Raw genomic sequence first — 13,424 nt, forward strand, 5'->3', positions numbered from 1 at the left:
TTTTTATTGCAGAAGGACTTGTAAAGAAATTTTAATTTTTAAACATTTATATATACACAACTATATCAACATATACTTATTGATTGGGATTCAACAAATTAAAACACTAAAAAGAAATTCTTACATGACTTCTTCGGAGCCATAATTCATACATAACCATGTAAAAGGCATCATATTCAACTGGAGAAACATACCACTGGAAATGCGTTCTCACCTTCAACACATTGCTTTGCAACCTTTGATACTCATCAGAGCTTATCCCTTGAAGCACTTTCTTCAGCAATGGGATGTCTGCAGTGGTGACAATAAGTGAAAAGCTCTTCCAATTCAAAATGTCTGCAAATGGGAGGTCATAGTGATCAGCCAATATCACAGGGACACAACCATAGTACAGAGCATCCCCAATGCGTGCTGTGTTCACTTCAAACCCCTTCACATGGAGGCAGAACTTGCTCCGAAGAAGCTCTCTGTCGTAAGGCGTTTTGAGCCGGCCATTGTTGACGAAGATCTGGGAGTCGTTTCTCCATACTTTGAGGACGTATTGACGTACTGGGGAGTTCATTGCTCCAGCAAAGAAGGCAAGCTTTTTCCTGGAATAGTGTCATTTTTATTTAGACAAAATTAAATTAAATGAGTTCATCTTGCTGAACCAACCACAATAATGATGATTTTAGAAACACGAGCTATGTTTTGAGATTTTTTTTTTCAATACCCCAGGGTAGGGTGCCAGGCAAATCAGAACTCTCCATTTTCTTTGATAATATTACAAAATAACAATTCACCGTTGGGGTTGGGATACTATATTCTTGGTGGTCAGAGTCAACTTTTTTCTCAAGGACACTGCGACTTCAACCTCAAAGTCATTGCATAGCGATCAAAGGCGAATTCAGGAATTGTCAATGGGATGAACTAATACTAATAATAATAATATATATATATTTTTGGAGCTGAACGATAATTGGCTATAGTAATAATTTTTTTTTTTTGGTGTGCTCAAAGTCCAAGTCCACCTCTAAATCCACCCTTGATAGTGACAAACCCAAAGTGGATCTTCCACTTTGCATCCAAGGGATGCACAAGGTTTGATAAAAGTTTTTTTTGTTTAAATATCATTTTCCCTTATTTGAATGAGGTTGTCTTTAAGTTAACTTTAACTCATCTTATTTAACGAAGACAAATGGAATCTAAAAACATTTTTAGGTTGAGAGAAATCGTTGTTCTTTTGAAATCCTAATAGTTTAGTTGAGAGACCAATTGGATAAGATGTTGAACATAAGTCTTCTGCCTAAGTATCATTTTCCCTTTCTTAAATGAGATTATCTTTTAAATTAAATTTATTTCAGAGAGTCGTCTCATTTAATGAATTACTTTAGACAAATGGAATCTAGAATCATTGAATCTTAACATTTAGGATGAGAGAAATCTTGTTCCTTTGAAATCCTAATATTTTGGTCGAGAGATCAAATTTGGATATGATAAAAAAAAAAACACGAGTTAGGTACTTGAAAAGCTTAAAAAGATACCTTTTGGATGGTGCAACATTTGGGGGATCTCCTCGTCTTGGCCAAATTTGAGGCAAAGAAGCATCTTTATGAGGAACATATCCATGTATAAAATAGTTGGATGTGCAGACCATTTGAATGGCATTGATTTTCACTTCCACTGCTTTCTCCATAGCTACCTTCCCAATGGAATGACAAGCAACATAGAAGTGGTCAGCCCCACCTGTCCTATTCCAGTAGGGGTAGCTATGACTGATGTTGAAGATGTAGTCTCGGATAAAATTTTGGATACCACCGACACCAACTCTCTTGTCATGCCTCATACTTGCAATTGAAAATGGTAGGTAGAAGAGGTGTGCTTCTGAAGGGTCTTTGGTGATGAAATGGCTTTTGAAAAGCACTTTCTTGAAGTAACTTTCACTTGCATAGTTACCCCCTGGTTCATAATTCACTGGCAAGAGTATGTTGGCAAAGGGATCGTCTCTTTTGTGAGGATACACATATATCTTCAAGCTTCTATTCATTCTCTTGTAGTTTTCTACAAACATTTCTCTGTCATGGAACACCTCATTCTCATCCTCTCCTGCAATATTTGATCTTGTTTTAAAATTTAATTTTACATACAATTCAGATAAATATAATATTTGAGATACATAAAATAAATTTCTTGCAGAATATTTCTTCTGCCTCAAAAAAAGTGTCTCTTCTGATAACCGTGACTTTCTGCTCTTGCAAAATATCCTCCGCCTCAAAAAAAATTGTCTCTTTTAAATAATTTTGATTCTTTACTTTTATAAAATACTTTCGCTGTCCAAAAAAAAAAATATTTCTTTTGAAAAATCACAAGAGTACGATTTTCTGAAAGAGACGCTCTTTTTAAAACACATGAAAAATGGACCATAGCTTCAATTATGAAATTTTACTAGAGGACTTCTATGCTAGATTTGTCTTTTGTGAGGTAGGCTTTATTGATGATGATGAGATTCAACTATTCAAGTCCAGAATCTTATTTGTGGTACTGGATACAAATCTCACCCCATTTTTATACGCCCCGCATTTCAGCATAAATGTTGGCCTATAAAAATAAGCGGTGGAATTCGTCAGAAAGGGACCCACATGGGTTCACCATATATGTTGCATCTAATTTTGACCTCTAAAGTTTAAAGTTACTATTTTTTCTATTATAGTGTTTTGAAGTATTTTTATTAAACTAATGTTTAAGTATATTTTTATAACAATACTAATGTTTATGGTGTTTTTATATTTATTTTTTTGGCAACAAATTCCGAGTTAGGGAAGACTTGAATAGTATTGAGTACGCAACAGAAGAAGCCTTGAATTACCAAATCAATGACTATGTCAGATATTGAAAAATTAAATTACCAAACCATCCAAAACATTCAACTTAATTGCATGTGTTTATTCAACATTGAATCAATCATCAACAGCGTTAAATTTACGTTTGCATTTCATATAATTAATTCTTTTCTTTTCTGTTTTTTCTTTTTTCGGAACCCAAGACAATCAATCAAACAAGCTTGATTTGTCCACCCAAAAAAAACAAAAAAAATCTGTCCATAAGATTACATTAAATTTCAAACCAAGTTGATAAAAATTATAGTTCTGTCCCCCCACAAACTGGTAAATATAGCTGTGAATTCAATTAATTACTATATTCTAAAAAAATCATGCCAAGTAACTTGAAGCTTTTAAACAAGTCATAGTCATAATACTTGTAGATTTTAATCAAAAGTCATAGTTCATTTATGATAGGATAGACAGAGATGAAAAGGAAACAAAGACCATAATGCTCAAAATTAATATCCATACCATTTAAGCTCATATGATCATTACGTACTCCAGTTGACCATCTTCTCTTAGCTCCTTCACCACCATCCCCAGTCGAGGGAGGGGTTTCGCCGCCTTCTTCGGCTGCTTTCAGCACATCGGAAAATGAACTTTTAGCGCCAAAAGGTTTGTGGAATGAAATTAAGTTCATACTTAAGTTGGTGAGTGGAGGGTTGGTTGGAGACCCTAGTGATTGTTTTATATAAAGAGGGGTACTGTGTTCGATGTGTTGTGTTTGAATCAGAATTTTCGAGGTTGAAGAGATGTAGAAGAAAATCATAAAAATGGCAATGAAAGCTAAGCTAATGTGCATGAAGAACATGCCTCTAAAAGAATCTGATAAACGCCTAATATAGAGAGAATTGTACAAGAAAATTGAAGCGGCCATGGAGGGCTAGCTTCAAATTCTAGATAGTCTGCTACAGATGATCAATAGAGAGGATAGAGAGAGAAAAGTCAGAGTTGAACATATATATATATATATATATATATATACTGGGGCTTAATTTTCAGCTTATACTAGTAGTTATCAACGCATATGACCTCTAAAGTTTAAAGTTGCTATTTTTTCTATTTTAGTGTTTTTAAGTATTTTTATTAAACTAATGTTTAAGTATATTTTTATAGCAATACTAATGTTTATGGTGTTTTTATATTTATTTTTTTCGCAACAGAAGCCGAGTTAGGGAAGACTTGACTAATATTGGGTATGAACACCAAATCAATGACCATGTTAGATATTGAAAAATTAAATTACCAAACCATCCAAAACATTCAACTTAATTGCATGTGTTTATTCAACATTGAATCAACCATCAACAGCGTTAAAGTTACGTTTGCATTTCAAAGTATGTAATTAATTATTTTCTTTTCTTTTTTTCTTTTTTCGCTATTTTAAAAAAATCATGCTAAGTAACTTGAAGCTTTTAAACAAGTCATAGTCATAATACTTGTAGATTTTAATCAAAAGTCATAGTTAATTGTGATAGGATAGAGAGACGAAAAGGAAACAAAGAACATAATGCTCAAAATTAATATCCATACCATTTAGGCTCATTTGATCATGACGTACTCCAGTTGACCACCTTCTCTTAGCTCCTTCACCGCCATCCCTAGTGAAGGGAGGGGTTTCGCCGCCTTCTTCGGCTGCTTTCAGCACATCGGAAAATGAACTTTTAGCGCCAAAAGGTTTGTGGAATGAAATTAATTTCATACTTAAGTTGGTGAGTGGAGGGTTGGTTGGAGACCCTAGTGATTGTTTTATATAAAGAGGGGTTCTGTGTTCGATGTGTTGTGTTTGAATCAGAATTTTCGAGGTTGAAGAGATGTAGAAGAAAATCATAAAAATGGTAATGAAAGCTAAGCTAATGTGCATGAAGAACAAGCCTCTAAAAGAATCTGATAAACGCCTAATAGAGAGAGAATTGTATAAGAAAATTGAAGAGGCCATGGAGGCCTAGCTAGCTTCAATTTCTCAAAAGCCTGCTACAGATGATCAATAGAGAGGATAGAGAGAAAATTCAGAGTTGAACATACATACACACACACACACACGTGTACTGGGGCTTAATTTTCAGCTTATACTAGTAGTTATCAAAGCATATGACGAGCATGGACAACTATATTCAAATTAAAATATTATATATGTTACTGTTAAGACTTTATAATTAAATTGACCAAGGACACCCTATAAAATAAATCCAAGCCTGTCGCGTGCACGAAATATTAATTTACTGTAATATACTGTACTATATTTTATTGTTTCTAAATAAAATGGTAGCATAAAGACTGAGCATGGAAGAATATATTTGACGGAAGGTTTGTATTAGAAAAAGTTCAAATGAAACTTGTTTAATTATAGTTGAAGAAAGTAATTAAATTAACATTCATTAATTACATGTATACATATGTAATATGTATTATATGTTTGATTCACCTTATTTGATGGCGCAAAAATCTACCGAGCTAGCTAAGACTTGTTTTTTCTTTTAATTTCTTTCTTCTTCTTCTTCCTTTTTTTTTTTTTTTTTCTTTTTTCTTTCTTTTTTTTTTTTTTTTTTTTTTTTTTAAATGATGTAATATGTGAATGATTCCATGTGAAGGTTTCTCCGTGGAGACAATAATAGAGTCAAACATATACAAACTCTTATAGTATTAACATAATTTTTTTTAAAAAAAAAAAAGAAAAGAAAAAAAGATTAAAGTCTTATTTGTATAATGGTAGGTAAGCTGGCTTATTCACTTGGAAATGATGTAACAACATTGTGTGTGTATATATATAGATATATATATAGTATTGTGTGTATGTAAAGATACGGTAGCATTGAAGTTTATGCTCATATCTTTTCAATTTTGTCACAATGTCATTTGTTTAGATACAGGTAAGTTGTCCCTGTCATGGGAACAAAATTAGCAAAATGTGAAGAAATTATCGGCCACAGATCGGAACTTGAGTGACTCAAAATAATTTAGAATATCCGAATGAAACTCGAAAAAGGGGATAAAATATATACAGAGAGCTAGCCAGAATGGAACTGTGTACGCAATCATACATATTGACTGAAAAAAATAAATACTATATATATATATATATATATATATATATTATATAGACTGTGCCATCGTTGTCACATAACGAGCATCTGCAATTTTACTCTTCGGTAGAAGAGTATTCTAGTGAACCATGCTTGTGTTTCAGTATATTTTTCCTTTTCAACATGTATCTTTTATTTAATATTAATTGCAACCATCAATAATATCTTAATTAATGATAATTAATTAAGGGAGTTTTTATTGGCGCTCCAAAATTATGTAGACGCTTCATTTTTATTTATTCACGAATCAAATGACAAAATTAATCATCATCTGTTGTAATAGATCTCTTCTTTTTTCTCTGATTAGTCGTAATTAATACTTACACACGTATATCTCTTCTGAGACTTGAACCTCTACCTGTTAGGAAACGTGCAAGTTTTTAAAACTTTTGAGGGATTTGTAATCATAGATATTGATTCATCACATAGAGACAAGTTTTATGCAAAGATAAATAAAAGATGATGCATAATTTAATAAACAGATTAAATACTTACATCAAAGGTCTGAGTAAACTTTTTCAACTTTCCTCTAAAGTGAATGTTCTCACTTATTGTAGATCCCTTTAGCAAGATCATTTCTCCTTCTTTTTGATTATTATCTTCCCTTTAGGAATCACCAATATGCCTTGATGAATGACCTTGGAATCTAGACTGGTGGTAGCCTCCTTTAGAAGAGAAAACAAAACCCTAAAATCTAGAGAGAGAAAGTATATTCCCTTTTCTTATTCTCCAAGTCACACCAAAAATATACATGAACTCATGTATATATAGGCAAAATAAAAATAAGAATAAGAAAACAATAAATCATTCTCCATCTCTAATTCAACTTTCTCAATTCTAACATGACTCCAATATCAACTTGGGCTATTGGTGAGAATCCTTTTGGGCTTACTATTTTATTGGCTCTTATAAATTAATAATTAGTCCGGTCCATTAAACCATGGATCCAATTCAATTAATTCATAAATTAATTTCTATTCCACTAAAAGAAATTAATTGCACTCCAATTAAATAGTAAATAACCTCTAAGTTAATGTTGCACTTTGACCCCTCTATGCTTAATTATTTATCGGATAATTAAAGCCATCAATCCGACAACATAATTAATATAATTATTTTGTTACCTTTGATTATTTCCGGCTCGATCACAATAAAATATTTATTTGACAAAAATAATAATAATTTATTATATATATATATATATATATATATATAGAAAACATTTGTCTAAAACATACGAAGGCCTTCGAATTTAATTTGTGATCAACCATAATCAAAACAAAATAAATACAAATAGCACTGATGCAAATATTGAGAATATAGACCTCTAATTATTAATTACATAACTACCCAATGTGTCGATCTAAGGATCCCGAGGTATACGCCGAACAAATCAAAGTAATTATTAATTAATAAAAGAGTCTATGCTTCTCTCATGCTTGAGAGTCAAAAGTCATGACTGTGATAGAGAGCAATTGCATACGACAGCTCTCGCAATATAATCTATCGTGGACTCGGTTTAAGTCTTAACTAATTAAATGTCCATCCATAATTACCGACTTTAAACCATTTATGATTACTAATTTATATCATAGTATTAATTGCCATTACATACGTATATAAATATATTTTGTAATCAAGCGGACACCATTAATTTCATAAAGAATCGAAAAATAATACATTCCATTCATCAATTGTATAATGCTTTAATAATAATATCCAGATAAGAAACCATGACTTTTACAATTCAAAATTAGAATTAGGGCACACATATCCTAACACTACCTTCCTTAAAAAAATAAAAAAATGATATCGCTGAACCACTAGCTCTTGGTTTCTCTCCTTTTTTATCTCTACTCTTCTCTGAAAAAAAATTTCTTTTGTTTCCATCTCTTTTGTTTCTATATTTGTATCTGTATGCTTCCTTTTTCACTCCAACTAAATCACGAAGACCTACCATTAACAAATTCTTTTGTTTCCATCCCTTTTCTTTCTCTTTTTGTATGCTAGAATCGCCAACCCCTACCATTAACCAAAATTGAAGTCATTTCTGTATAAATCCTTGGAGTGGCTATCAATGGCAGACCTGCCGGCGGATGTAGTCGCCGGGGTACTATCAGCATTACCAGTGAAGTTGCTTATGCGGTTCAGGTGCGTTTCAAAACAATGGTGTGGGCTAATTGACAGCCAATTTTTCATCAAATCGCATCTAAATCGGTCCATCGAAACCAACACCAATCGCAGTCTCATTCTTAAACGATACATATATTTGGGAGCTTGCCATTTATTCTCCGTAAACTTGGATTGGGCGAGTCCTATAGGTTTCAAAGGGTGTCCCGTAGTCTTCAATGGGTTGGGTTATAGTATCGATAGAATGGATCCAGTTGATGATCAGCCACCATGTGAGGAAGTGTTGGGTTGTTGCAATGGCTTGCTCTGTTTGTTTGACCACTACGAATATGTTGTCTTGTGGAACCCTTCAACAAGAAAACGCCACAAATTACCCTTCTCATCCATTGAGATGCCACATCGATCTACTCCCCAACATTGTTGTAACTTGATACCAATAACCCAATTCTGCGGATGCCGATATATTCTTTACGGGTTTGGGTATGATGGTGTGAATGATGACTACAAGGTGGTGAGGATTGTAAAGTGTTTGAATGGTTCTGATTCTGAAGTGAAGGTTTATAGTCTGAAATCGAATTCTTGGCGACGGGTTGAAGATTTTCCTTATGATCACCACCACCACCCATACGAAGAGAGTGGGGTGGATGGTGTATTAGTTAATGGAGCTTTGCACTGGACTCTGACTTCAACACCACATGCACAGGCACAGGTGGGTGTTGCCAACTTGACCTTGATTGCTGCTTTTGATCTTGGAGTTGAGGAATTTCAGTTGGTGCCACAGCCTGAATATTTGGATACGAATATTTGGATCAATGTCGGGTCCTTAGGAGGCTGTCTTTGTATCCTTTGTACTCTGGTTTTGACCATTGATGTATGGGTGATGGAGGAGTATGGAGTTAAGGAATCTTGGATTAAATTATTTGCTATCCAGAAATCAAGTTTCAGTCGGCCGGTGGCGATGGGTGATGTATTGAAGCCTATAGGCTATTCAAAGGGTGGTGGGGAAGTCCTTTTGGGACAGAGGAGGTGGTTGCATTGGTATGACTTGAAAAAGAAAACTGTAACAAATGTTGAAATTTATGATGGGTCGGAGTCACTTGCAGCTGATATTTGTTTCGAAAGCATGGTTACAGTTTTGTGATTGGTGATAGATACAAATGATGGGAGGAATCCGCAAGGACAAGAATTAGCATTAGCTCGAATTTACTTTGCTTAAGTTGATATTGTACACATTTTGTTCCCCATTAATTTACATTATGAAGTGTATTAGCAAATTTTTTACTTGGAATTAGAATTTGTCTCTTATTATCTGTGTTCTGAATAGAGGGTGCTGATATCTTTCCTACATCTTCTTGTTAATAGATTTTGAGCAGTCAGGATTTTAAGTTAAGTTCGGGGCACAGTGCACAATATATATATATATATATAGACAAAAGAAGAATAAAAAGTAAATTATTCAAATATGAATTTTAAAAAGTATAAGTAGAAAAAAAAAAAAAAAAAAAAAAAGGGGGGGGGGGGAAGGAAAATGAGAAAATTATAAAAGGAAAAAGTTAAGAGTTTCAATTGAGTAAGAAAATTTTGATTTTTTCTTTTAAGGAATTTGAAGAGGAAAAGAGAAAATAAAGAAATAATAAAGAGATAATTTTAGAAACTACAAAATTTAGGAAGCACTATATAATTTTTTACAAAATTTAAGGTAAAAAAATAATAAAAGTCTAGGGAATTTTACTGAGAATATGTTTTAATATTTATTTTAGAATTAAAATGATAAAACTCTCCTTTACTATTCAAAAATATCACATTATCCCCTATATTAACAAATAACCCCTTGAATTATAAAAAAAAAATATCATTTTGCCTCCATGGCTCCATTTCGTGACGGAAGTGTTAAGTGAAATGTAAAATGACAAAATTGGCCTACAAATTATATATATCCTTCCAAATTATTCATCTTTGACATATGGATAATTTTGTCTTTTTAATGTTCATCCTTTTGTAAATAAAATACAATAATTATAATGAGGACATATATGTAATTTCACTTGACATCTATAATAGAGGAGATTGGTGTAATTTGACAAACAAGAGGAGAGGTGAGTGTATATTGATAAAACTTCAAGGAAGGTCAGTGTAATTTTCCCTCATTTAAAACTTGAATGAATGATTTTGAAATGTAAAATAATAAAATTGGCCTCCATAATTTAATATTAATATAAAACCTGAATGAATTATTTTGAAATGACAATTATGCCCTTGGTGTTACACTATTAATCGAAGGAAATTCTTCTCATCTCAACAAATAAGTTGCTTCCCCTGCTTTGTGTTACACTATTACTTGAAAAAAATTCTTGCCAGGCACCTCGTTTTGTTTTCCGGTGGCTGGGTTGGGTTGTGTTACTGTTGAAAGGCTTTGATTGGTAGATGTCCTACATCCTAAGAACTGTCTAGAATTCCCTCTATTATGGATTCTTTTGGATCAATTGCAGTCTCGAATTACTCATCAATTAAACTACTATATTTTCTTAACAGGTCTCAATTATAGATCACTTCTACTAACCAATTCATCCTTAAACCTCTTATCCGAGCATTACCAATCAAAGCCTTTCAGAAAAATGGATAGAGAGAGTTAGGGTTAGGGTTCAGAATGATAGAGAGAGAAAGTTAGGGTCAGGGTTTAGAGAGAGAGACTTACTTGGGTGGCTTGGTATGCTCTAGGGATAGAGTTGGGATTAGTCGGCGGGAAGATTGGAGTTAGGGGTGCAATTTGAGTTGGAAAACCGAACTCAATCCGAACCGAGTCTAATTTTTCACGAGTTTAGGTAATCATTTTTATAATTAGAGTTGAGTTTGGATTGAAAATTTTTAACCCGATTTAAATTAGGATTGGGCTTGAATTGAAGTGTTAGTAACCCGAACCAACTCGAACCCGAATTATAATATTATTTTTATATATATTTTTACTTTAAAATACAATATATATAGTATTTAAATTATGATTACCATTTTTTTTTTTAACTTTTTTTATTAAATCTTAACTTACTGTATGTTAACATTTAGAAAAATTAATTTTCTAAAAATTTGTTTGTCATTTATTAAAAATCTACAAAAAAAAAACTTTTGTAATTTTTATTGTTTAAAAGTAATTTAATCTAAAAGTAATTCAAGATCATATTAAATTTTTGGTGTGAAGATTAGATATATGAGTAATTCGAATTAACTCAAAATTTTAATATGAAATTTAATCCCGAATTACAAGCTCGAATTTAAAAATAGAATAATGGGTTGGGCTCGTGTTGAGTAGTTAGGATTGAAAATATAGTTAGAGTTGGGTTTGGGTTTAACATTTTATTTGATGAATTAGATTCAAATTATACCTCAAATTTGTCCAACCTGCCCGAATTGCAGCCTTAATTGGAGACCATTTCTAGCAACGTGCCTAGAAAATTGAAACTCAGTTTGGTGGCCGTACAACTGTGGACGCGAGGGTGAAGACTACGAACGTCCAACTCCTACGGATTTAGAAGGGTACAATGGCCATTAAGTGATTTAATATGGTGGGCCTTTAATAATTTAATTTTTATAAATTTAATGTAAGAAAGTTATATTGATAATGTTAAAAAATATATATATACTAGTTCTTTAAAGTTTTAAATGAAATATTTATTTTGAGGTAGACTGGTAGTCAATAGAATGGTAGATACATACATATATATATATATTTTTTGGGTTAGATAAGTAATAATTATTTTGAAAAATAAAAAATAAAAAAGTCATAACCCGCCATTTGAATAGTAGTTACAAGTTACAATCAATATTACAATTTACAACCATCCATGGGAATAAAAAATATAATACTCCTCATTATAGAATAATTTGTAAAATAAATTAGCACTACTCTTAGGGGTGGCCACGGATCGGATCGGATCGGATTAGGCATAAATTCTAATCCGATCCGCTCGCAACGGATTAGGAGATTTTGAATCTGCCACCAATCGTTAGCCTACGGATCGGATCGGATCGAATCTGTGAAATAACGGATCGGATTGAATCCAATCCGCCGATCTCATCTCCATCTCCATCTCCATCTCCATCTCCATTTTCTTCTCCAATCTCCTCTTAGGGTTCATGTGGTTACGCAGTCTTTTCGCATGCGTCTAATCCACCGATTTTCTTCTTCTCCGACTTCTATTAGGGTCATTCTTTCTTTTTCGACTCTCTCTCATCATCATCATCATCAACAAATGAGACCCAGACCTTTCCATCATGTTGATTTTCTTCTTCAAGTCATTCTCAATCTCATCGATTCATCATCAACGAGAATAAGAACAATCAGCTATTGGTAGTCTCTGATTTCTTCGGTCGCAACTGAACCCTAAATCCGAAAGAAATTCAAACCGATTCGACTGACTCTTCACTAGCCATGTGACCTTGGTTCGCTGTGATCTCTCTCTCTCGAGAGGACTTGTTCAATTCCAAGCAACACTGTGGTCTCCAGATGCTTAAAGATAATTTCAGATTCAATTCATGGGGACTTGTTCTAACACTTAAAAGATGAAGCTAATAGCTAGGCTAATAGCTATGTGTGCTTGATGAATTGTTTTTCTGATTTCTCTTTGCTCTACAAATCTGTCGGTGGTCCACTGGTCAACTCCCAAAGTAATAAATAATAAATAATAAATTATAAATTATAAATTATATTGTATAATATTAATATTATATATATACGGATTAGCCACGGATCGGATTCACGGATCGAATCGGATTTTTGACAGGGTAATCTGTAATCCAATCCGTGAACTACGGATTCACATTTTTTGAACCCACCACCGATCCATGGGTTTAGCAATATGGATCGGATCGGATCCACGAATTCGCGAATTTTTTGCCCAGCCCTAATTACTCTATTTTGCTCTCCATTCGGACTATTTTTTTCGTACCAAACGTTTATAGTAGTCCAAACCCTGGGCCCAAAGGGCTCAAATCCTCTGCTGTGAGATTCTTATGCAGTTCCTGCTGTGAGTTTTAAGTGGCCTACATTTTGCCACATCGTTGTCCATTTAATAGCTCTTAAGGCAGCGTTTGAGTGGAATTGAGGCAGCGTTTGGATCCTTCTTCACCACCATTTTTAAGTATCTTCACACACAAAATAAGTTATGCACATAATATAGACTAAGTAATGTCACATACAAACTTAACTCAATTCAATATACTGTGTTTGGCAATTACACCACCATTTATAAGTAACTTTCACCATCATTTATAAGTATCTTCACCCTTAAATTAAGGTATGCATATAAACGGTGATTTTACTTTTAGACTCATGTGATGTTACTTTTTAGATTACATG

At 33.1% G+C, this 13,424-nt stretch overlaps 2 protein-coding genes across 3 annotated transcripts; one reads left to right on the top strand and one right to left on the bottom strand.

The window, feature by feature from the left end:
* Nucleotides 1-18: 18 nt before the first annotated feature.
* Nucleotides 19-4,932, bottom strand: LOC132293172 (probable glycosyltransferase At5g03795). 2 transcript variants are annotated; one of them, XM_059790526.1, is made up of 4 exons: nt 4,395-4,932; nt 3,333-3,434; nt 1,524-2,085; nt 19-590 (listed from the first exon to the last, which is right to left on the bottom strand). In XM_059790526.1, exons 1-4 carry the CDS (start codon nt 4,798-4,800, stop codon nt 107-109), a joined length of 1,554 nt encoding a protein of 517 aa, XP_059646509.1. In that variant the 5' UTR covers nt 4,801-4,932; the 3' UTR covers nt 19-106. The 2 variants fall into 2 exon arrangements, with proteins under 2 accessions (XP_059646509.1, XP_059646510.1); XM_059790527.1 differs by lacking the exon at nt 3,333-3,434.
* Nucleotides 4,933-8,021: 3,089 nt separating this feature from the next.
* LOC132289255 (F-box protein CPR1-like) lies at nt 8,022-9,215 on the top strand. The gene has a single exon (XM_059789949.1). The coding sequence runs from the start codon at nt 8,022-8,024 to the stop codon at nt 9,213-9,215; it is 1,194 nt and encodes a 397-aa protein (XP_059645932.1).
* Nucleotides 9,216-13,424: the final 4,209 nt, after the last annotated feature.

The sequence above is a fragment of the Cornus florida genome, unplaced genomic scaffold (assembly GCF_030987335.1).
Source record: "Cornus florida cultivar Cherokee Brave unplaced genomic scaffold, ASM3098733v1 CherokeeBrave_3.0.0_Hap2_Chr02, whole genome shotgun sequence".
NCBI classification, from domain to species: Eukaryota; Viridiplantae; Streptophyta; class Magnoliopsida; order Cornales; family Cornaceae; genus Cornus; species Cornus florida.

Excerpts from the sequence above, each read along its gene's own strand:
- LOC132293172 (XM_059790526.1), bottom strand. The coding sequence starts at position 4,800 with ATGGCCTCTTCAATTTTCTTATACAATTCTCTCTCTATTAGGCGTTTA. Across the intron at positions 2,086-3,332 it reads TGATCATATGAGCTTAAATG|GAGAGGATGAGAATGAGGTG; the intron begins GTATGGATATTA and ends CAAATATTGCAG. Across the intron at positions 591-1,523 it reads AATGTTGCACCATCCAAAAG|GAAAAAGCTTGCCTTCTTTG; the intron begins GTATCTTTTTAA and ends ACACTATTCCAG.
- LOC132289255 (XM_059789949.1), top strand. The coding sequence starts at position 8,022 with ATGGCAGACCTGCCGGCGGATGTAGTCGCCGGGGTACTATCAGCATTA.